The sequence below is a fragment of the Heloderma suspectum genome, chromosome 1 (assembly GCF_057233095.1).
Source record: "Heloderma suspectum isolate Gila_16-S chromosome 1, 16-S_ref, whole genome shotgun sequence".
Taxonomy (NCBI): domain Eukaryota; kingdom Metazoa; phylum Chordata; class Lepidosauria; order Squamata; family Helodermatidae; genus Heloderma; species Heloderma suspectum.
Window position 1 is genome coordinate 174,813,699 of NC_139458.1, and position 19,842 is coordinate 174,833,540.

At 41.5% G+C, this 19,842-nt stretch overlaps 1 protein-coding gene across 5 annotated transcripts in view; it reads right to left on the reverse strand.

Annotated features, from left to right (window-relative positions):
- The window catches only part of PRPF40A (pre-mRNA processing factor 40A), a 41,719-nt gene that overhangs the window by 19,664 nt on the left and 2,213 nt on the right, over positions 1-19,842 (reverse strand). For 2 of the 5 annotated variants that reach the window (XM_084810885.1, XM_084810878.1), the window contains exons 2-11: positions 17,290-17,427; positions 14,195-14,275; positions 10,349-10,379; positions 9,022-9,044; positions 6,360-6,476; positions 4,501-4,578; positions 4,296-4,406; positions 3,820-3,940; positions 3,242-3,266; positions 578-877 (exon numbers count right to left, since the gene is read on the reverse strand). In XM_084810885.1, coding sequence (XP_084667011.1) covers positions 578-877; positions 3,242-3,266; positions 3,820-3,940; positions 4,296-4,406; positions 4,501-4,578; positions 6,360-6,476; positions 9,022-9,044; positions 10,349-10,379; positions 14,195-14,275; positions 17,290-17,427 — 1,025 coding nt within the window. The remainder of the gene's footprint in view (positions 1-577; positions 878-3,241; positions 3,267-3,819; positions 3,941-4,295; positions 4,407-4,500; positions 4,579-6,359; positions 6,477-9,021; positions 9,045-10,348; positions 10,380-14,194; positions 14,276-17,289; positions 17,428-19,842) is intronic. The other 3 variants (XM_084810912.1, XM_084810903.1, XM_084810896.1) reach the window with 2 other exon arrangements.

A 19,842-nucleotide genomic window follows, 5' to 3' on the forward strand; every position in this document is an offset into this window, starting at 1 on the left:
GTTATTACTGATGCACATCTTCTGTGCCAAATTATGTTGTCATTACATAAATGATCTCTATAAATTAAAAGTGTTCCTGAGATTTCTATGAGAGCAGAATGATGAGCCACGTTACAGAAACAGCTAATGGGCCCCAGTATACATTCTACCCCCCTAATTAATGTTAGAGATTGCAATATAATAGGAAGCATTCGACCTAACACCAAGGGGTAGAGAAAACAGGAGATCTATAGAATAAACAGTTCCAGTTTTGTTAGGGAAGCTCTCCAGTGGGAAGGGTGACAGAGAACCACTCTGTATCCACTCATTCCCTCTTATCTTTGCTATGGAGGATAAGAAGGAGGCAGGGGGATAAGCCATTCCCCACTCCTCTTTTAACCAAACCTCCACTGTGGCTGTTGCTTCCTATACAGTAGCAAAAAGGTGAGACAATAATAAAGAATTACTTTTGGATGCCTTCTACCTTTTTGCTTCACTTTTCTTTGCCAGATCCAATTTTATTTTTTCCAAACTATGAAGGATTCTCTAAAAGCAAATAGCAAATTACAGCATAAAAACTAGCCAAGGTATTACTTACTCGGAGGATTCCTGTTTAGGAGCATCTTCTACAGAGTTCGTGACAACTTCTGCCATCTGTTCCTGTACAACAGGAGCAGGTGGCTGTACCTGCTCATCAGTCGAAGAAGTAACTCTATTTTCATTTTCTACAACTGTAGCAACAGAAGGAGGCTCAGCTTCAGGAGTTGATGCAACAGCAGGGGTGGCGGGGGCTGATGGTGCAGCCATGGGAGTTTCAGGAACAGTGGTGGCAGCATTTGTGACTCCTGGTGCAACAACTGTGGCAGATGATGTTGGAACGGATTCTTCTGGTTTACCACTATATAAACAGCGAATATCAGTTTTGTATTAATAATCCTGCCAATTGCAGGAACATATTTATCAGCGTGTACACATGCTTGATTTTTCCAGGGAAAAATCCAATTTATCTCAGGACTTTGAAAAACCTGCAGCCTGCATGGCATGGATCAAGCCTGTCCCTGTCATCTTTTTCAAAATTTAAAAAATTTTTTAATCTGCTGGCCACAGCCTTTGACCACACCAACTGCCAGAAAATTATCTAAAGACCTAACAAAGTCCAGGACAGCAGGGAAACCTCCCAGAAGAGGGTAGTCTTGTCCCACCTTATTTTCCCAGACAAATGTCAGCTGAGATCATCTGCTAATTTTAGAAATCCATCCTCCAAATTTGGGGGTGTGCTGGGGGAGACTGTTCAATGGAATTTTTAACAGGATTTTATCCAACCCTCCTTACTGGAGTGTGACATATACTGCTTTCAGGTTACTGGGACCAATGCTAACATGGGAAAAAATTCCTAGATTTGCGGAATGCAGTGTTGCAGACTACCAGTTAGCTCAGTTTGCCATACAGGATTTTGCTTATTTAAAAATGGCGAATGTTAATTAAACGTGCATTCTGCATTTTCTTTGAAGCAGAAAATGATTCATATATTCCTAAATCACCCTTCTTTATGCGGTTAATGTAAATGTTTCACTTCGAAGGAATCAGCTCTTCTGAATTTAAATATATGTTTAAGATAGAGTGAGGAACCTGTTTCCTGCTGGGAATGCATTCCCTTGGGGTAATCTATCAGGAGTAGCACTGGCCAGGCCACATTCAAACATGGGAGGGGCTATGCTTTCTCTCTCTCCTTCTGTCTTCCTCACTGCCTGGCAGGCTGCCAGGGAAGGGACACGCCACACTTGCCACTGGTCTGAAATGATCACTTGGAGAGCTTTCCCCCATCCCTTCTGTTTTGACTTCCCCTCTTTTCTCCTGTCCCAACTCCCCTCCACCCTCATGAAATTAGGCTGAGTGCCACAGGTTTCCCACCCCTCATTTAAGGCATAAGAATATAAAAGGCTTGCTGGATCATACCACAGATCCATCTAGTTCAGCATCCTATTTCTAACAATGGCTAGCCAGATGCCTCTAGGAAGCATGAACACTAGGCATAAAAGGGAACAACGCCCCACATACCAACTGTTTGCTTTAGCATCTGATATTCAGAGATGTGCTGATTTGAATATGGAGGTTCCACACAGCTATCACGGCTACTAGTCATCAACAGACCTGTCCTCCATGAGTTTCTCTAATCCTTTTAAAAGCCATCTAAGCCAATGACCATCATAATACCTTGTGGTAGTAAGTTACATGAACTAATTATGCATTGTGTGGAGAAAAAAAATTCCTTTGCCTGTCCTTGACCACCTGTGAACCCATTTTATTGGGTAAACCCGAGACCTACACATTATGAGAAAGGGCAAAAATATTTCTATATCCACTCACTATATACCATTCATAATTAGGGCTGCAATATTTAGTCAATAAATTGGTTAGAAGAGTTAATTAAAAGCCTTTAGCTTAAAACTTGTACCTAACTGGATCAGAGATGTTTTTAAAATGTTTTTAATAAAGTAACTTATAAAAGCTGAGTGGCAGGCACTCTCTTCGAAGAGGCATCCCCCTTCTTCATAATCCACAGGAATATGCCTCTGCTGCAACATGTGCACATTATGTAAAAGCAAATCAAGTTTGAATATTCAATCAATTACTTGATTTGCAAATTAAAATTCATATGATCAATCAGATAACATCCCCATTCACAGAAGTTTATAAATTTCTATCATGTTCTTTCCTTGCAGCCTGACACATCCTGTTTCATAGAATCATAGAACAGTAGGGTTGGCAGGGGCCAACCCCCTACTCAATGCAGGAATCCAAGTCAGAGCATCCCTGACAGATGGCTATCTAGCCTCGTCTTGAACGCCTCCAGTGTGGAAGAGCCCACCACCTCCCTAGGGAATTGGTTCCATTGTCGTATTGCTCTTACAGTCACGAAGTTTTTCCTGATGTTCAGCCGGAATCTGGCTTCCTGTAACTTGAGCCCATTATTCTGTGTCCTGCACTATGGGATGGTTTTCTTAAAGAACTGCCAAATTAGCTAAAAGGGACATCCCAGGACAACTGATATTACATAATCTTCAACACTGTATATACACTAAGGTTTAAACAAACATTCTGGAGAAAGAACAACAAAGGATGATTAAATCATGCTCCATTTGGGTATTATTATTATTATACTATGAGTTATTTATCTGAGATATCTGTATACTGCTCTTCGTAATACATATCCCACAGCAGTTCATATTTTTCTCAGAAAAAGAAATATTTTCAAGCATACCTGTTTTCTTCTGCTTTAATCATTGCTGTACAAAATAAATAAAGCTGTTATCAATTTCAGTTTGAAGAAAACCAAATAGTAAAGGTAATGTATGTAAGTTTAAAGACAGGTCCTAAAATACACTGGATGTGACCATGATAGTTTACCCAACGGACTGGATCCAACTTCATCATTCCTCCCATGGAACAGATACTGCTGGTGGAACAGGACTTTTCTGTCCGCTCCTCTTCCCTACAGCCCCGCATGCACCCTCCAAATCTGCTCCAGAGGGTTCCCCAACCCACTGGAATAGATTTGGAGGGGGGCAGAGAGGAGGATAAGATAGGAATGTCTTGCTCTGCCAGTGGAATGACAAATCTGGATCTAGCTCAATATGTTCCCCCTTTTACTCCCTCAGATAAAATAATTATAGTTCCAGATTATGGAGTGTTTTACTACACCTTCTGATTTGGGGGGGAGGGGGCAATGACGGGGAGCTCCAATCCTGTCTTCATTAACTCAAGTTATCACTACTATAGATTACAACCTTACTAGGCACATTTACATCAAGATAGAAAAAAGGTTTCTATAAAAATTACCTTCAAGGTCTTCAAGTTCTTTGGGTTTTGCCCAGCGTGATTCTTTTGTTTGGGAGTTGTAGTAGTAAGGCTTTCCAGAATCAGATTTATATTCCTTCCATGGACATTTTGATAACATTTGCTAAAGAAGAAAAAGTATTCACAAATGTATTTTGAAAATGTTCCAAAGTATGGCATGTAATATAATCAAAATGCCTATAAAATCAATGAAGTGACATGCAAATTTATGTCATTAGAAACAAAGGCCAGGATACAAAGGGCTGCATGTCAAATTTCATGCCTGGAATGAAACCCATCCCACTGCAGCCCCACAAAAAGCTACTCATGAAGATTGGGGAACTCTCTGGAGTGGCATTAATGTGGAATGAATGGCTGTACCTGAAAAGGAAAACTGGAACACACTACAGTAAACAAAACTCAATTTTATTCACTGACACAAGGTTATTGCCAGTTAACTTTTCTAAACTTTATTTTACCTCTGCAGGTGTTTTGAGATCATCTGGCTTCTCCCACGTAGACTGCTTTGTCTCAGTATTATAGTAGTATGTTCTTCCATCTGGTGATTTATGTTCTGACCACATGGATTTCTACAAAAAAACAGATCACATGAAGAATATCTGGACCATGTCCAGAGAGCACAAGACAAAATGCTACAAAAATATTACAGGGGGAATCCAATACCTGTTTGGAAGGTTCCTCATTAGCAGAGCTGTTGGTTGGGGTGGCTTGCTGCACTGAACAAACTACTGGAGGTGTGGGCTAAATAAAGAGGAAAGCACACTTTTGAAGAAAGGATTTGCTTTTACATAAAAACAAAGATTCCAAAAAGAAAAATGCAGTTAGCCACAAGTAAAACATACCTCCCATCGGTTCTTTATAACCTATTAGTACTATGCTAATAGAAGATCAGAATCATATTTCCATGCTTGGTCCTATCCCTAGGCCTGCCCCAAATCCACAGAACATACACAGTTTGAATAGATGCCTATGCACAGCAAGCCTAGTGCAGCTTGGAATAGTAGGCTCCTTCAGGGGCAACCTAATACACTCAAAGATGGTGAAAAGAGGCCATCAGGTGTAAGGAAGACAGCCACTATTTCTGTAAGCTATTTTAGCCTGTTTTCAGAATTTAGATGTAGAAGATTGTCCCTGAAGAAGCCTACAATTCCAAAACACATCGGGCTGCATTCAATTTTAATAGTTTGCACTTTTGAGAATTAGTTTCTCTTTTCATTCTTTCTGTTTTGGGTGCCTCCCTTTTGGTTTTGTACACAGGCTCCATCTGCACAGATGAAACTGTTCAAAATGGGAGATATTAGATGTATTCACATGATGATTAGCCACACCCTCCCTCCCCTAAGCCCAGGCACACAGAGGAGATTGGAAGCTTCTGCTTCAGTTTTTGATTAACTACAGTTTAGCTGTAGTTCAATTCTTAAACCATGGTTAATTTTAACTACTGTTTACTAAAACAAGCCACCTTCATAAACTACTGCAGTTTGTCCAGGTTGAGTTAAAAAACTAAACTGTAGTGAGTAAAGTACAGAAGGAAAAACTTCTGAATTGCTCCTTGTTGCCACACTAGAGGAGTAGAGCACAAGCCCAAGTCTCGCACAGGCTCATCCTCGTAATGATATACTATGGTTTACTGCTACATGCAAATCCTGTTTGCACAGACTGGAGCTCTGCATGTGAGACTTAGGGAGCACGGAGATAGGCAACCGCCTCTGAACTCGGAGGCGACCACCTATCCAACGTAGGGTGGGCGGAGTGCAGAGGGGACCTTTGCCTCCATGCTCCAGCCACCCTGCATTTGCAGCTAGATGGCCAATTTTGGCCGTCTAGCCGCACAGAGCCCAGGACAAGGCTCCTACCTCCACTACCTACGAGGCAGCTGGGGAGGGTGCGGTTTTCTGGGAACTGACCTCGGAGCATGGGCTCTGCGGTCAGTTCCTGAAAACCAAAGAATCCTACGGCTGCCCGGCCACTGTCTAGCGGCTGTGGGATTGCGCCCTTAAATGTGACACTAAATAGGAAATAGAGAGGCAGGCCCAGAGGCAGAGCATGATCTTGATTCTCCACAATATGTAGGCGCTACATGAGTCTGCACAGGGCTATGTTTAACTCAAAACAAAACAGTAACTGAGAAGCAGAGAAATACATTTACACTGAACATACTATTCCAAAGTCAGCCAACTGGAGCAAACTGAGCGGGGGAAGAAAAGATTTATTTCAGTGAACAGCATGTTCCAATGAAGGATAGTATTTGCTGCTTTTCTATACCATACTTAATCCACATACTCTTTCCTTATAACACTGTTGCTACTGCTGGTGGTCATGAGAACAGGTATACTTAGTATTTTTATTCTAATGTACTTTTAATTCACGTAACTGTATTTAACCCTTAATCACACCATTCAACATTCTGTAGGATATGGGTACATAAAAGATGAAGTAATTCTGTGAATTCTGTGTACTTTAACAGAGCTCAAAAATAGTATTTTAATTAATGAAAAGTGTTATGTAAGGTACTTAGATACCTTAGGTCCCAGGGAATAGTCTGAAGGCACTTGAGACAGCCACCTTGCTGAAGCTAAGCAGGTTTGGGTCTGGTCAGTGCTTGGAGGGGAAACCACCTGGGAACCACATGTAGCCACCTTGAGTTCCATGATGGAAGAAAGGTGGGATATAAATGTAGTAATAAAATAAAATACTGACAGGTACCAATACTTAATAAATAGGACAATGAGGATTAGGAACATAGAACTTGTTGGATTACCTAAAATCACTGATATTCTTACATGATCCAACAAGTTCTATGTTTCTAATCCTCATCCTCCTATTTATTAAGCGACAGAACTTTCAAGCTGAATAACTGTGGCATGATTCCGACTTAATGCTAAACCATAGTTTCGCTTTACATCCACAGCTTGCTCTCCCTCCTCTTCTCCAGCACAGCCCCTAGGAGATCAGAAGCATTTGCTTCTATTTTCAACTAACTACAGTTAGCCATCTGAACTGGGAATTGTTAGTTTTAACTAAACTTTACTATCCAAGCTTAAAACTAACAACAGTTTGTCTTGGTTTGGACATAACAAGCCACAGTTAGCCAAAAATGGAATCAAATGCCTCCAATCTCCCTCTTTGCTGCCTCATTCAAAGATGAGGAAACAGGAGGGTGCACAAGCTTGGGGCTCATTAATGTAGCCTTTATGTCTGATCCCTATTTATTTGGTTCTATCTTCGGTGTGCTCAAGCCTGACTGCAAGGACAACGTCAGGCAGACGAGGAGAGCTTCTAGAGCATGCAATTGGCTCAAAGTATTTTCCAAAACAGAACTACTCTGCTGGTTTATGGGACATGAATAGAGAAGTGGTAAGAGATATATATGAAAGAGTAGGCACACATGTAAACAGAATACTGCATGCATCCACACATGCATGTTCAATAAAAACTGCTTGACAACTTAGAGGTTGCAACATCTTGCTCGATGAAAATTGTTCCACTAGATGAAGGCATTAGCAGTGTCTAGTCTCCCTGGCTTGCTGGTCTATTGAAGAGAATCTGTGCAGTATCACCACAAAGAGCAAGAGCCAGGCTAAGCTAAGCACTTTTAAATCGCATTAATTTCAATGGAAGAATGTTGTTAACTCTGTCACTGAGACCAATGGGACCCAATAGTGCTTAACTTTGGCTGGATCATGCCCAAATCATTTAAATTACCATAGTTGCCATATAAAGCAGACATAAATATACTGACTGTCAATGAGTAAGTCACAGATGAGTTATAATCTGATCTTGGTTAAAAACTCAGAAAAGCTAGAAATAATGTTACCCAAGCTCAAGCCTCACTTCCTTTAAGATGGCTAATAATCACTTCTCACCTTAACCTATCACTCAGGAGTGTTTTGAGTATCAAAGTGGTAGAACCACATACACAGTCCTAAATACCTCTGAGGAAGGGTGGGTTTAAAACAATAAATTAAAATAACTGAAGGGTGAATTACTAATAGTTGCTAACATACCAGGCTGAACATAGTTGCTTTTAGAGTTAAGCTTAACTTTCCAATTTTATAAGTGAGCATAGAGTGAAGAACTAGTTTAGCTGGGACTTAGACTCCATTGTTATAGTAGGTGAATGAGGTATCCAGAGTGCAGTCTTGTCCAGTTTTGTTAGATAAATTTCAGTTGGTACAGCTCAAGGACATTGACAAGGTGCTTGGGCATGTTTGTGAAACCACTTCTCTATCGGATCCTTGCCCCTCACAACTTATTCAATCTGGCAGCAAGGGAATAGTTGGGTGGGCCAGGGAGGGGATTAATTCCTCCTTGTGTGAGAAAGTGGTCCTGGGCTACCTGAAAGAGGCAATGGTGAAATTACTCCCGAATAAATCCTCCCTGGATCTGTATAACTTAGGCCAATGGAAAATGCTCCTTTCTTGAACAAGGTCCTTAAGTGGGTGGTTGCCAACCAGCTCCACATGCCCTTGGATGGGACCAATTGTCTGGATCCATATCAGTTCAGGTTTTGGCACAAACAGCCTTGGTTGCCTTGGATGATGAACATCATGAGAAAGACAGGGTATGCGACCGTGTTGATTCTTCTTGATCTCTCAGAGGCTTTCAATATGATCAACCACGGTATCTTGCCGGGGTGACTGAACTGGGAGTGGAGGATACTGCATTGCAGTGGTTTCACTCCTACTTGGATGGTCAGCTCCAGAAGACGGTGCTTGGGGGATGCTGCTTGGCCCCACAGATTCTCCATTATGGAGTTCGGCAATGGTCAGCTTTGTCCCCCTATGCTATTTAACAGCTACATGAAACCACTGAGTGGGGTTGTCCAGAAGCTTGGAGTGTATTGCCATCATTATGTTGATGACACATAGCTATATCTCTCCTTTTCATCTTCATCATGTGAGGCTGTGGATGTGCTAGATCAGTGCCTGGCTACGACACTGGACTGGATGAAGGCTAATAAACTGAAACACAATCCAAACACGACTGAGATGCTGTTCGTGGGTGGTTTGTCTGACCGGATAGAGAGTGTTCAGCCTGCTCTGGATGGGTTTGCACTCCCCTTGAAGGAACAAGTTTGTAGCTTGGGATTTCTTCTGGAATCATCATTGCTTCTGGAATCATCATCATTAAGAGTCCTATGGCTTCAGTTTAAATGCTAGAAATAATCAGATCCTTGCTTACCTGAGTTCCAGGGGGGGCTAAACCTATGAAATATAAAACGAAAAACCAAATTTTAGGGCACACAGCTAAAATAGTCACTTTTCAGAATTCAGAGCAAACTGAGAATCTGAACTGAAAGTTCAAAATCTAAAGATGCTCAACAACTGACACTGAAGATCAACTTGCTAGGTTCTGAACTTTGTACAACAGTCACTAAAGTCAACTCTATTACATTCAAGAGAAACAATATTCATATGCCAACAAAGTGCACCCTGCAACAAAATATTGCAGTATGAAGTGCTCCTGTTCAGTTTTCTAGTCAGTCAACCATACTCTTCTCCACAATATTCCATGCCAACCTTGAACTTCCCAGTTTTTTATTCCCCACCCCACCCCATAACAGTCATTCAGCAGTCCATGACCACCGAGCCCACTTAGTCCTGCCCATTCTGTTTTGATTTTTTTAAAATTTCATTTCTATACTGCCCAATAGCCGAAGTTCTCTGGGTGGTTCACAAAAATTAAAGCCCAAAAGCACAGGATAAAACAATACAAAATATGAAAGCATTAAAACTGCAATACAACAATACAACCAGAATAAAACCTAGCAGCAATGCAGAGATTTAAAATACAGATTTAAAACACCAAAGCCAAAAGACTAGGAAGCTAACATGCCTGGGAGAATATAAAGGTCTTCACCTGGCAGCGGAAGGAGTACAATGTAGGTGCCACGTGAACCTCTCTAGGGAGCTCATTCCACAGCCCGGGTGCCACAGCAAAAAAAGGCCCTCCTCCTGATAACCACCCACCTCACTTCCTTTGGCAGGGGCTCACAGAGGACCACTGAGGATGATCTTAGGGCCCGGGCAGGCACATATGGGAGGAGGCAATCCTTCAGATAACCTGGCCCCAAGCCATTTAGGGCTTTGAATGTTAATACCAGCACTTTGAATTGGGCGCAGAAATGGACTGGCAGACAGTGCAGCTGGAAAAAGACTAGCATAATGTGATCTCGTTGGCTAGTTAACAATCTTGCTGCCCAATTTTGGACTAGCTGAAGTTTCCGGGCCGTTTTTAAAGGCAGCCCCACATATGCCCCCACAGAGATCCCCCCTCCACAAATAATTGTTCCCCTGGTTCAGCCCCAGCTTCTAGTTCTTTGAAGAAAGCACCCAACCATTTGGACCACTGTGAAGCAAGAAGTAAGGGGAAGGGATGTTTTCAAATTCTCCTTAGGTGACTGAATCAATCCTTTACATGTTTATTTCATATTATGATTAGAAAATGTATTATTCTTGTACATCTTCTGGTTAAACTATTGAACAAGTGATTTATTATTTATACATACCAATCTGAGAATCCATACTGTTCACTCCTGGCTGAAGAAAAATAAAGGTATTTAAAACACATGGCACCTATTATATACCAAGTCATCTAATATTTCTTTTCTGGTAGCAAGTAGTCACCACAACTGAATGCATATTCCCCTCCGTTTTTATACATTTTTATCGTAAACCAAATACTGCTAGCCCAGCTAGTTGGAAGAAACATGGTTTGTGCAAGACTACATTCAAATGTCTGGATAAGAGAGTGTTAATAAAATATAGGTAAACAGCATTCTCCATCTACATTTACCTATGACCTGCTTCCCTCAGGCAGCTCTTAGGGGAAGGAGGCAACACCACTATTAAGCATGGCTGAGGGCAATTTTGAGCTCTGCTGCTACCAGCCCCATTCTCCTGGATGCCAAAAGGAGTTAAGGTCTCTGAAGCTGCTGTTAAAGCATTTTAGGAGCACTTCATTAATCTTCTCTGCTTTAGCAGCTTTATTCTGTATGCATGCTTCAGAACAATAGTTTAGGACTATGTGTGCATGTTCCCCTCACCCCAGGGGGAGAACCTGTTTTTGTTCAGGGGCCAGACTGTCCCTGCACCCCGGAACCAAGCCAGTGGGCTGGATGAAGTTGCAGTCACAGGACCCCATCTCAAAACCCCACCTCCTGCCATGCCTCATCCATTTTTCCCCCATGGAGAATCAACTGGTGCTTGCAGGAGCCCTCTGAGTTTTTCCTGCCCCACTTGTGCTCTGAGTAGGGCACGAGTAGGGCGGGAAGGGAGCTGGCTGCTGCAAACGTTGGCCAAATAGAGCACAACCCTGTTCATGCCCCCTTGGCTAGCCTCTGCAAGCCCTGGATGTGTAGAGCACCTCCTTCCGCCCTGTTCACAACGGGAGAAGGGGCAAGGGGGTGGGAAAGGTCTCGGCTAGAGATTTCAAGACTTGGTACTGCAAGCCCATGCCAAGTAGTAAAATCCTCTCCCCAACTCAGAGGCAGGGCTTGGGGACAGGCCAGCAGAGGGTGCTCAACCCTTTCATAGGCTAAAATGGGCAATGTCGCAAGCGGAATTAGACCTGCAGGCCACAGGCTGCCCTCCCTGTCTTGCCCCCTCCTCCTCCAGCAAGGCTGCAAAGAGGGAAGGACCTACTCCTGTTTTTAGACTAACCATAGTTTGTCATTATGTGGGTAGTTTAAACTATGGTTTAAGGAAATCTTCAGTGAGGGAAACAAACTGGTAAAAGGAGGAAAATATGAGGGTAATAAGGGATAAATATTGGGGGGGGGGAGTTACACAACTAAAAAGTCTGGAATGACAACAAAGATCTCACAGAAAAGTTAAGCATATTTTTAGAAGCAAGTTAAGCCGGGGGCGGGGGGGAGTACACCATGTGTATTTTCAAAAAATGAAACCCTAGGAGACTCCAACAGTCTCCAAAGAACAGAAAGCAGAGAGTAGGAGTAAATGGTCAATTCTCGCAATGGAGGGATGTAAACAATGGGGACCCACAAGGGCCTGCGTTGGGACTAGTGCTTTTTAACTTGTTCATAAACAATCTGGAATTGGGATGTCAAGGGAGGTGAGGTGGCCAGGTTTGCTGAGGACACTAAATTATCTAGGATTGTTAAAACAAAGAAAGGATTGTGAAGAACTCCAAAACAGTTGCTCCAAACCGAGGGAATGGGCATTAAAATGTAATGTGCGATTCAGTGTAAACAAGTGTAAAGTGATGCACGCTAGGGAAAAAATCCCAACCTCAAGTACATGCTTATGGGATCTGAGCAGGTGGTGACCAAGAAAGAGATCTAGGAGTCATGGTGGATAGCTTGATGAAAAGGATGTCCCAGTGTGCAGCTGCTGTGAAAAAAGGCAAATTCCATGCTGGGCATAATTAGAAAGGAACTGAAAAAACTGCTAATATTATACTGCCGTTATAGAAATCTATGGTATGACCCCAACTGGAATACTGTGTACAGCTCTGGTCACCGCACCTCTAAAATGATACTGTAGAGCTAAAAAAGGCGCAGAAAAGGGCAACCAAAAAGATCAAGGGGCTGCAGCAACTCTTCTATGAACAAAGGTTACAACATCTGGAACTGTTTAGCTGGGAAAAAAGGTGAGTACAGAAAGACATGATAGAGGTGTACAAAATTACGCATGATATGGGAAAAGTAGATAGGAGTCGTGTTTCTCCCTCTCTCATAATACTAGAACCAGGAGTCACCCAATGAAGCTGAATGGTGTGAGATTCAGGACAGATAAAAGCAAGTCCTTATTTACACAGCAGATAATTAAATTATTATTATTATTATTATTAAATTTATTAATCGCCCATCTGGCTGGTCACCCAGCCACTCTGGGCGATGTACAACATACAATAAAACAGTTTAAAACAATAAAATTCTACAATAAAAACATTTTCTAAAATACCCTAACCCACCCCAAATGCCTATTTAAACTATTTAAACTATGGAATTCACTACCACAAGATATAGCAATGGTCAACAACTTGGATGGCTTTAAAAGGGGACTGGACAAATTCATGGAGGATAAGGCTATCAATGCCTAGCAGTCATGATGGCTACATATTACCTCCAGTATCAAAGGAAGTATAGTATGTCTATAGTTCACCAGTTAATGGTGAACATGAGCAGGGAGGGGAGGGGGTACTATTGCATTCATGTCCTGCTTGTAGGCTTCCCATAAGCACCTGGATTGGCCACTATCAACCTTTGGTTTGATCAAGCATAGCTCTTCTTAAGTTCTCAACATTAAAATAACAAAACCTGATGTTACTGCAGCAGTGTCTTTTGATATACATGAATCTGCTCTTTAAAGCTGAACTAGATGTTGACATATAAAAAAGGAGGTAGGATATCTAATTCTAACATCAAAAGGAATGCTGAAATCCCCCCCCACACACACACACACCACATCCCTAGAGACTGTTGCCCTACACACTTTTCTTCAAGCTGAACTCTCTTCTGGAGTTGGAACTAGATAATAGGAGGGGTGCCAGGTCTCCTCACCTGCAATCTTTTTGATGTTACAATTAAGACTCCTCAACACCCCCCCCACACACACACTTTACAGGTGAATGAGGCTGAGATATGAACGAGTGCGCGTCCCCCACTAGATAGTTTGCCCTGTTCACATATGTGACATGGCTGCTTTTCTCTCCATGCTATCCCTACTGCACATGCAGACAGACTGTAGCCATTCCATGACAATATTTGTCAGTGGTGTGTACACAGACTAGTTCTCACTGAGGTTTCTCTAGGCTAGGGGAGCCATAAAAGTGAGTAGGGAGAAGTTACTAGTTTGCATGTGTGAAGACTGCTACTGTCTTACATTATATTACCAACAATTATATTAACTTGCTGACAGGTTATGTAGTCTTTAAACACGCTGGTACTTTAGTAAAAAAAACCATTTGATTCGATTCCAATAGCCATTAATGCCTTCAGTTGTTATGAAGGCTCATTTTGATACAAGCCTTTAGTTCACTGTACGTGTATACATTTTTTTTTAAAAAAAAGACTACCACAAATGTACTGATCATTCTACTAAGAGTTTCAGGATAATCTGTAATTAAGTATGAAAGTAGTCACTCACTTCTGAGTAGTCACTCACCTAACAATAAATAGTAGACTAATAAAGGAGTCTCTCACCAAATAAATCTGAACCATTAACAATTTCTTCCCTTTATTAGCCCTCAATAATATAACATAATTGTTAAAGGTTAGCAAAATTTTCAAGAGAAAAAGACAGCTGCTGTATGTTACATAACAAGTAAAATGCAGAAGTCAGTATAGCAGGTTCTGAATACTTTAAGATCACAAGACAGATTTAATAGTTACCGGTCCTGGAGGCTGCATGGGAGCGTGAGACATATGTGGTGCCATCATTCCGGGCATCACCGACTGCATCATTCCAGGCATCTACAATTAAAATATGATTATAGTATGTGTTTACACCTTAATACAAATTGCTACATACATAAGCTTTTTATGTTGACCAGAAGATATTGTTAAGCCCTTTCCAATATAAATAAATTGGGGAATAACAAAGCATTATAGATAAATATGTAAAATGCTCTATAAGCCTAAAAAGGGAGTCAAGGCAATAGTTTGACAATTTTATGGGTATATATTAAGGCTCTAAGTGACCAGAAGAATTACTGTAGACAATGCAATCTTAGAGGGCCAACAAATAAAGGCAGGATTTTTTCAGCTACTAACGATGGTCTGTCCAAAGGGAACCCAAAGCAAAAAGTAAAGGAAGTGGAGGGTTGGGGTATAGGGATAGCAGAAAAGTTCTCAAAAATATAGGGCCCAAAAGGCCAGTGTTTTAATACTAGAATAACCCAAAACTTTAGCACTGTTCATGAATCACTGCAAGAATGGGGCCCAAGTCATTTAAGCTCCAAAACTTCTAATTCTAATTCCCAAACCAAATCCTTGTCTGTATAAACTCTTATTAATCTTGAGGGCTCATTTACCTCATCTATAAACAGAGAATAATACCTGAAGAACTTGTCTCACAGGGCTGGAGTAAGAGTTATGCTTGCAAAGATGCTCCAAGATGAAGAGTACTATAAAGTTTAAGAATTATGACTGCAGGGTTCAAAAACATGAACTGTTAAAAAAAAAAAGCTGAGAAAAGCATGCAACAAGGATGCAAACTACCGTAGCCACTTAAAACCACATCACTGCCCTTGTTCCTTAAAGCATCATAAATATGGTGAGGAGGACAATTCTCCACCCATCAGTGATGTTGCAAGGCAATAAGTATGTGAGGGAGTAGTATATGCCATCCAAGGCGTTAGACCCAAGGCAGTTACTATGAAGAACTAATTTGCTTGTGTATGCACATGGTATTTTAACTGGAAATGAATTTCTGGGGGGAAAAAAGCTGTAAGTTTTATTTCCAATAGTTTTCATCATCCAGGGACTATTAGGGACTAAGAGGATGGGAACAAGAGCAACAGATTGTACAAATATTAGTAATATATTCAATTGGCCATATTCAGCCAATTTGATTGGCAAGTCCCACAAATAGTTCTTGGGAAATCACCCCCCAGTATATAGTGACAATCCCTGGAGGGTTGGCCAAGTGACCCCATTCCCACGTATCTTCAGGGAGCATCAGGTTATTGCTCCCTCTTACCTTCCATCTTGTGTGGAGGGAGAGGTATTTGGTAGGGCTACTGCTCCACCCTCAATCCACAAGGTTTTCTTGGAAGCGTGAGGAAGAGAAGAAAGAATGGGAGTGGCCCTCCCATTCCCCACCATCCTGTAGAAGCAGGAGAAGAAAGGAGTCTTGCCCCACTGCTGCTTCCAAATAATTGTGTTCCACGCAAGAGATGCTCCCTAAAAACTTCTATCCAGGTAGCTTCAAAACAAAGGATTCCTTAATTCAGATGCCAAATTCATAGCCTCCAGGCCATGAACTGTATTCCAGCCACATAGCACAAAATACTGGTATGCTTGATAAATCCAGTTTGTGTTGACCCAGGTGAGCCACAAAACCTCGGGGTTTATCAAACATCTGGTGGCCCACAATACATGGTTATACAGCCCATTATCCATGAGTTTGACAGCCCTAACTTTAGGTACGCTGAGGTAGCCATAATTTTTTTGCGATATGCACATAGTTCTCAAGATCAGGAAATCTATAAACCAAGGGCAGGGGAAGGGGTACTCTAACGTCAATAGGAACAAATTGTTATTTAAATAAAGGTAGCTCCTACAGTGGAGTATGATGAAACATTAGTGCGTAAATCTCCAGTGAAACGTGGTGGCCCCCAAAAGCAACAAGGAAAGATGTTCTAAACATCCTCAAGCTATTCCCTTAATAAACAGATAAAATTCCTTGGAGGAAGGAGTCTAAATGGATGGTATAATAGCCTCATCTACGCAGTCTAAGACACAAAACCCGTATATTCTGAATACTGGACAACTACATTCTGACCTATTTTTCCCCTCAACATTCACTTGTACAACTTCTACCAGAAGATTCCCAAGTTATTTGCATCCCCCCCCCCATTTATACCCTAGGATTTCCACATCATGTGAAAATAACAGGTAAGATGCTCGTTGACAGCAACATCTGCTGGTTGACAGCAGAATGATGGAAATATTACTGAAAATAACAGCCAGGGAAAAGGTGATAGGCAAAACTAAATAGGAGAATATAAAGTTTTTCTATTGACAGTGAAAATGGGTTATTATATAGTTGTCCTTGCCCAAATTCCTTTGCGTATGTTCTCTTTTTCCCTTTCATTCTTGTCTAAGCTACATTATACTCATCTGTACTAACAAACTGCCATGCTGTTCACAATCTGGAAGGATGCCAGACACCTATCTAACCTGCTAACTGCATGCTAGGACTGAGTCCCCTTTATTCACCTTCAACTAGGACATCAGGGAAGAGATGGGAACTGATGAAAGGGCATCTGACACTAAGAGCCAGAAAAAAGCCAGCTTTCCTGAATCCAAGCTGACTGGGTTCTTTAAAATCCATGCTCTGAGCTGAAGTGCTAGAACCACTAAAATAAGGGAAAGGAAATAAAAGCTCAGGTTGAAAGGGCCCAACTGCTCACTGGCCATAGCTCTCAGGATTCTTGAGCAACGTGAGAAATATTTTCTTCATTCTAAGCACGTAAGGCTGAAACCAATGGCAAGCAATACAGGGCTAAAATCATTTCACAGCCCCACAGAAGATGAAATTTGCCTACTTGCAAGAAATCTTCTGATTCAATGAAGGAAAGAATAAGATTTTTTACAAAGAAGGAAAGGAGATTAAAAAGACTGCAGTTGATGTGAAGCTCAGAGTAACTGCCAACTATTAGTGAGCTATGGAAAGCCCCAAAATATTTTAAGTTACTGTTTCAAAACCTTAATTCATTTTTAAGAAGCTATTTTTGTAACAAAAAACACAGAAGCCAACATACCTGCCCCATTTGCGGCCCTCCCATTGGAGGCATCATCTGAGGCATCATTCCATGAGACACTGGAGGCATATTGGGCGGCCTTTGGCCCATAGGATGCATGCCCATGGGTGGGTAGTGAGGCATGCCTGGGTGTCCCATCTGAAAGATAATATGAAAGTTCAAGATTCCAATAACTCAGAAACACAAATAGAGACACCGCTACAGAAACAACCTGACTTGGTTCCAGTTCTGGGTAGTTAGGTTGTGTTAAGAGCAAGAACTTTCTTCCATGATTTTTCCAACCACAAAACTGCCAATTCATCAATACAAGTTTTTGTAAGGTTTCATTCAAGTCACAAAACTCAATACTTCTGCATAAAGTAGTCTCCATGAATACTTTGGCACTCTGTAGCATTAATGCATATAGCCAGGATGGGCAACTTGTGGCCCTCCAGATGTTTTAGCCTACCATTTCCATCAGCCCTAGCCAGAATAGCAAATGATGGGAGCTGTAGCCCACAACATCTGGGGGGCCATAAGTTGCCCACCCCTGGCCTACAGTAATTCACTGTGCAGTATGTCTTATATGAAAAAAAAAGTTTTTTGTTCTATGTATCCCTTTCTCAACTACAGCAGAGAATCATGGCTTGTATATTCTATTTCTGGGATGCAAATAATTGTAACAATGCAATAAATCCAAGATGAAAAATGAGTACATTGGGTGGGATCCAAAAGTTCCTTTTGGCAAACAGATAATGTCTTCCATTTGGGGGAAGAAGCTCTGATACACCAGAGACTTCCACAAACAGAAGTGGAAGGGGAGATATTTCCCTCTAATACACAGTCACTAAAGAAGTGCATGATAAGAAAAGATGCTAATTCCTTCCTCAACAAATCCTGCATCTATGTTCCCTGGCCCTCCTAATCTGATTTTTAAAGTATTTAAAAACCAAACCTGGAAGGTTGGCATGCTGCAACGAAATGTGCTAGCCTCCAGCACTCTATTTCCAAGAATGCCTCTGGGCCCCGTGTATGCCTTTGAGGCATTCTTAAAAAATAAAAATGGTGAGTGACTACAGCCCAGCACTTCATTTTGAAGTATGTCCAGAAAAAGAAAGGGCTGGGGGGAGCAACCTTGAGGATATGAGGTTCGGGGGAAGCATCCTGAAGGGCTAGAGTGAGTGGTAGGGAGTAGGTTATTTTCCCTGTGCTGTGTATGTTTTGCCTATTTGTGTGTGATTGTTTACTTTTGGTATGTATTGGCTGGTTTGTTTTGGTTCTTTGGTATGTACATGCGTTGCCTGTTTGGGGGGGGCGGCGGTGTTGGTGTGTATTCTGCCTGGGTTGTGTGTGTGTTTTGTCTGTGTGTATTTCTTCGAGCGTCACCAGCTTTCCTTCTGTGAAATGGGTATTTTGTTGTGCTTTGTGGTAGAAGTAAGTGATTTGATATTTAGGGTTCAGAACCCACTTCTGCTTTGTACTCAGTTTCTTGGCCAAGTTACCTGTCTCTGAACTTCATCAGTTTGCCCTCTGTGAAATGGGTGCTGAAGCAGAAAACTGGGATCAAAAGAGTCATTTTGTGTTTCGTAATTCATATTCCACATTTGGCTTCTATTCAGGTTCTTAGGCAAGTTACTTTTCTTTCAGCCTCATGAGACTGCCTTCTGGGAATTGGGGGCAGTATACAATTACCGCTAACGTAAATTACGTTGCATTAGTGTAAATGACCTCTGGCACAATGCCAATATCGTTTACTGTTGCAATGGGTGTATGTTAGCAGTAGTGTCAAACTGGACACTGCCCAGGGTGTTTTATGACTGGACACACCACCACAGCAGCCATTTTGTAAGAGTGCCCACAATACCCTCTCAAAATCTGAAATGTGCCTACTGGCCCAAAATGGTTATGGACCCCTGGCCTAGGATCTCATGTTTGACAGTCCTCAAATGCAGTTTCTAACTTTTTGTAAACAAATTCAACCAGCAACATTTAAAGAGTAAAATGGAATTAAAGACATATGCAAATTACTGAACTGCTTCACACATTATGTTTCTATGATATCTTAAGTATACACTAAAAACATAAATCAGTAATCAGTTTCATCAGATTTCAACTGACGCTCCTGTTTGGATAGAAAAAAACTACAAAAGATCTGGCTACCTGTCGTGAAGACACACACACACGAAACTCAATGGAACAAGCACTACTTGCTATCACCAAGCCACAGGATTTAGCATTAGAAAAAAGTTACAAGCAACTCGGTTTGGAACACCTGTTTTGGTATATACAGTATCTATTCAGTGTTTGATCTTGCAAAATTATCAATGATATTTAGCACTTATACAGCATATTCAAGTACTGAAAGTACTTCATGTACATTGGCCACATTAACACAGAAAAATAACTCAAGAATTCTGGAGAACCTTGACTTATTGAGAACAAGCTGCACGCTGGCGCGCACAGCCTATTCGTTCTTGCTTTATTCCACCCTGTTATCTCAACTGCTAAACAAACTGTTTAGTATGTTGTCTGAACCAGAGGTCCTAGCATGTTGCTTCCCCTACAAGCCAGGAT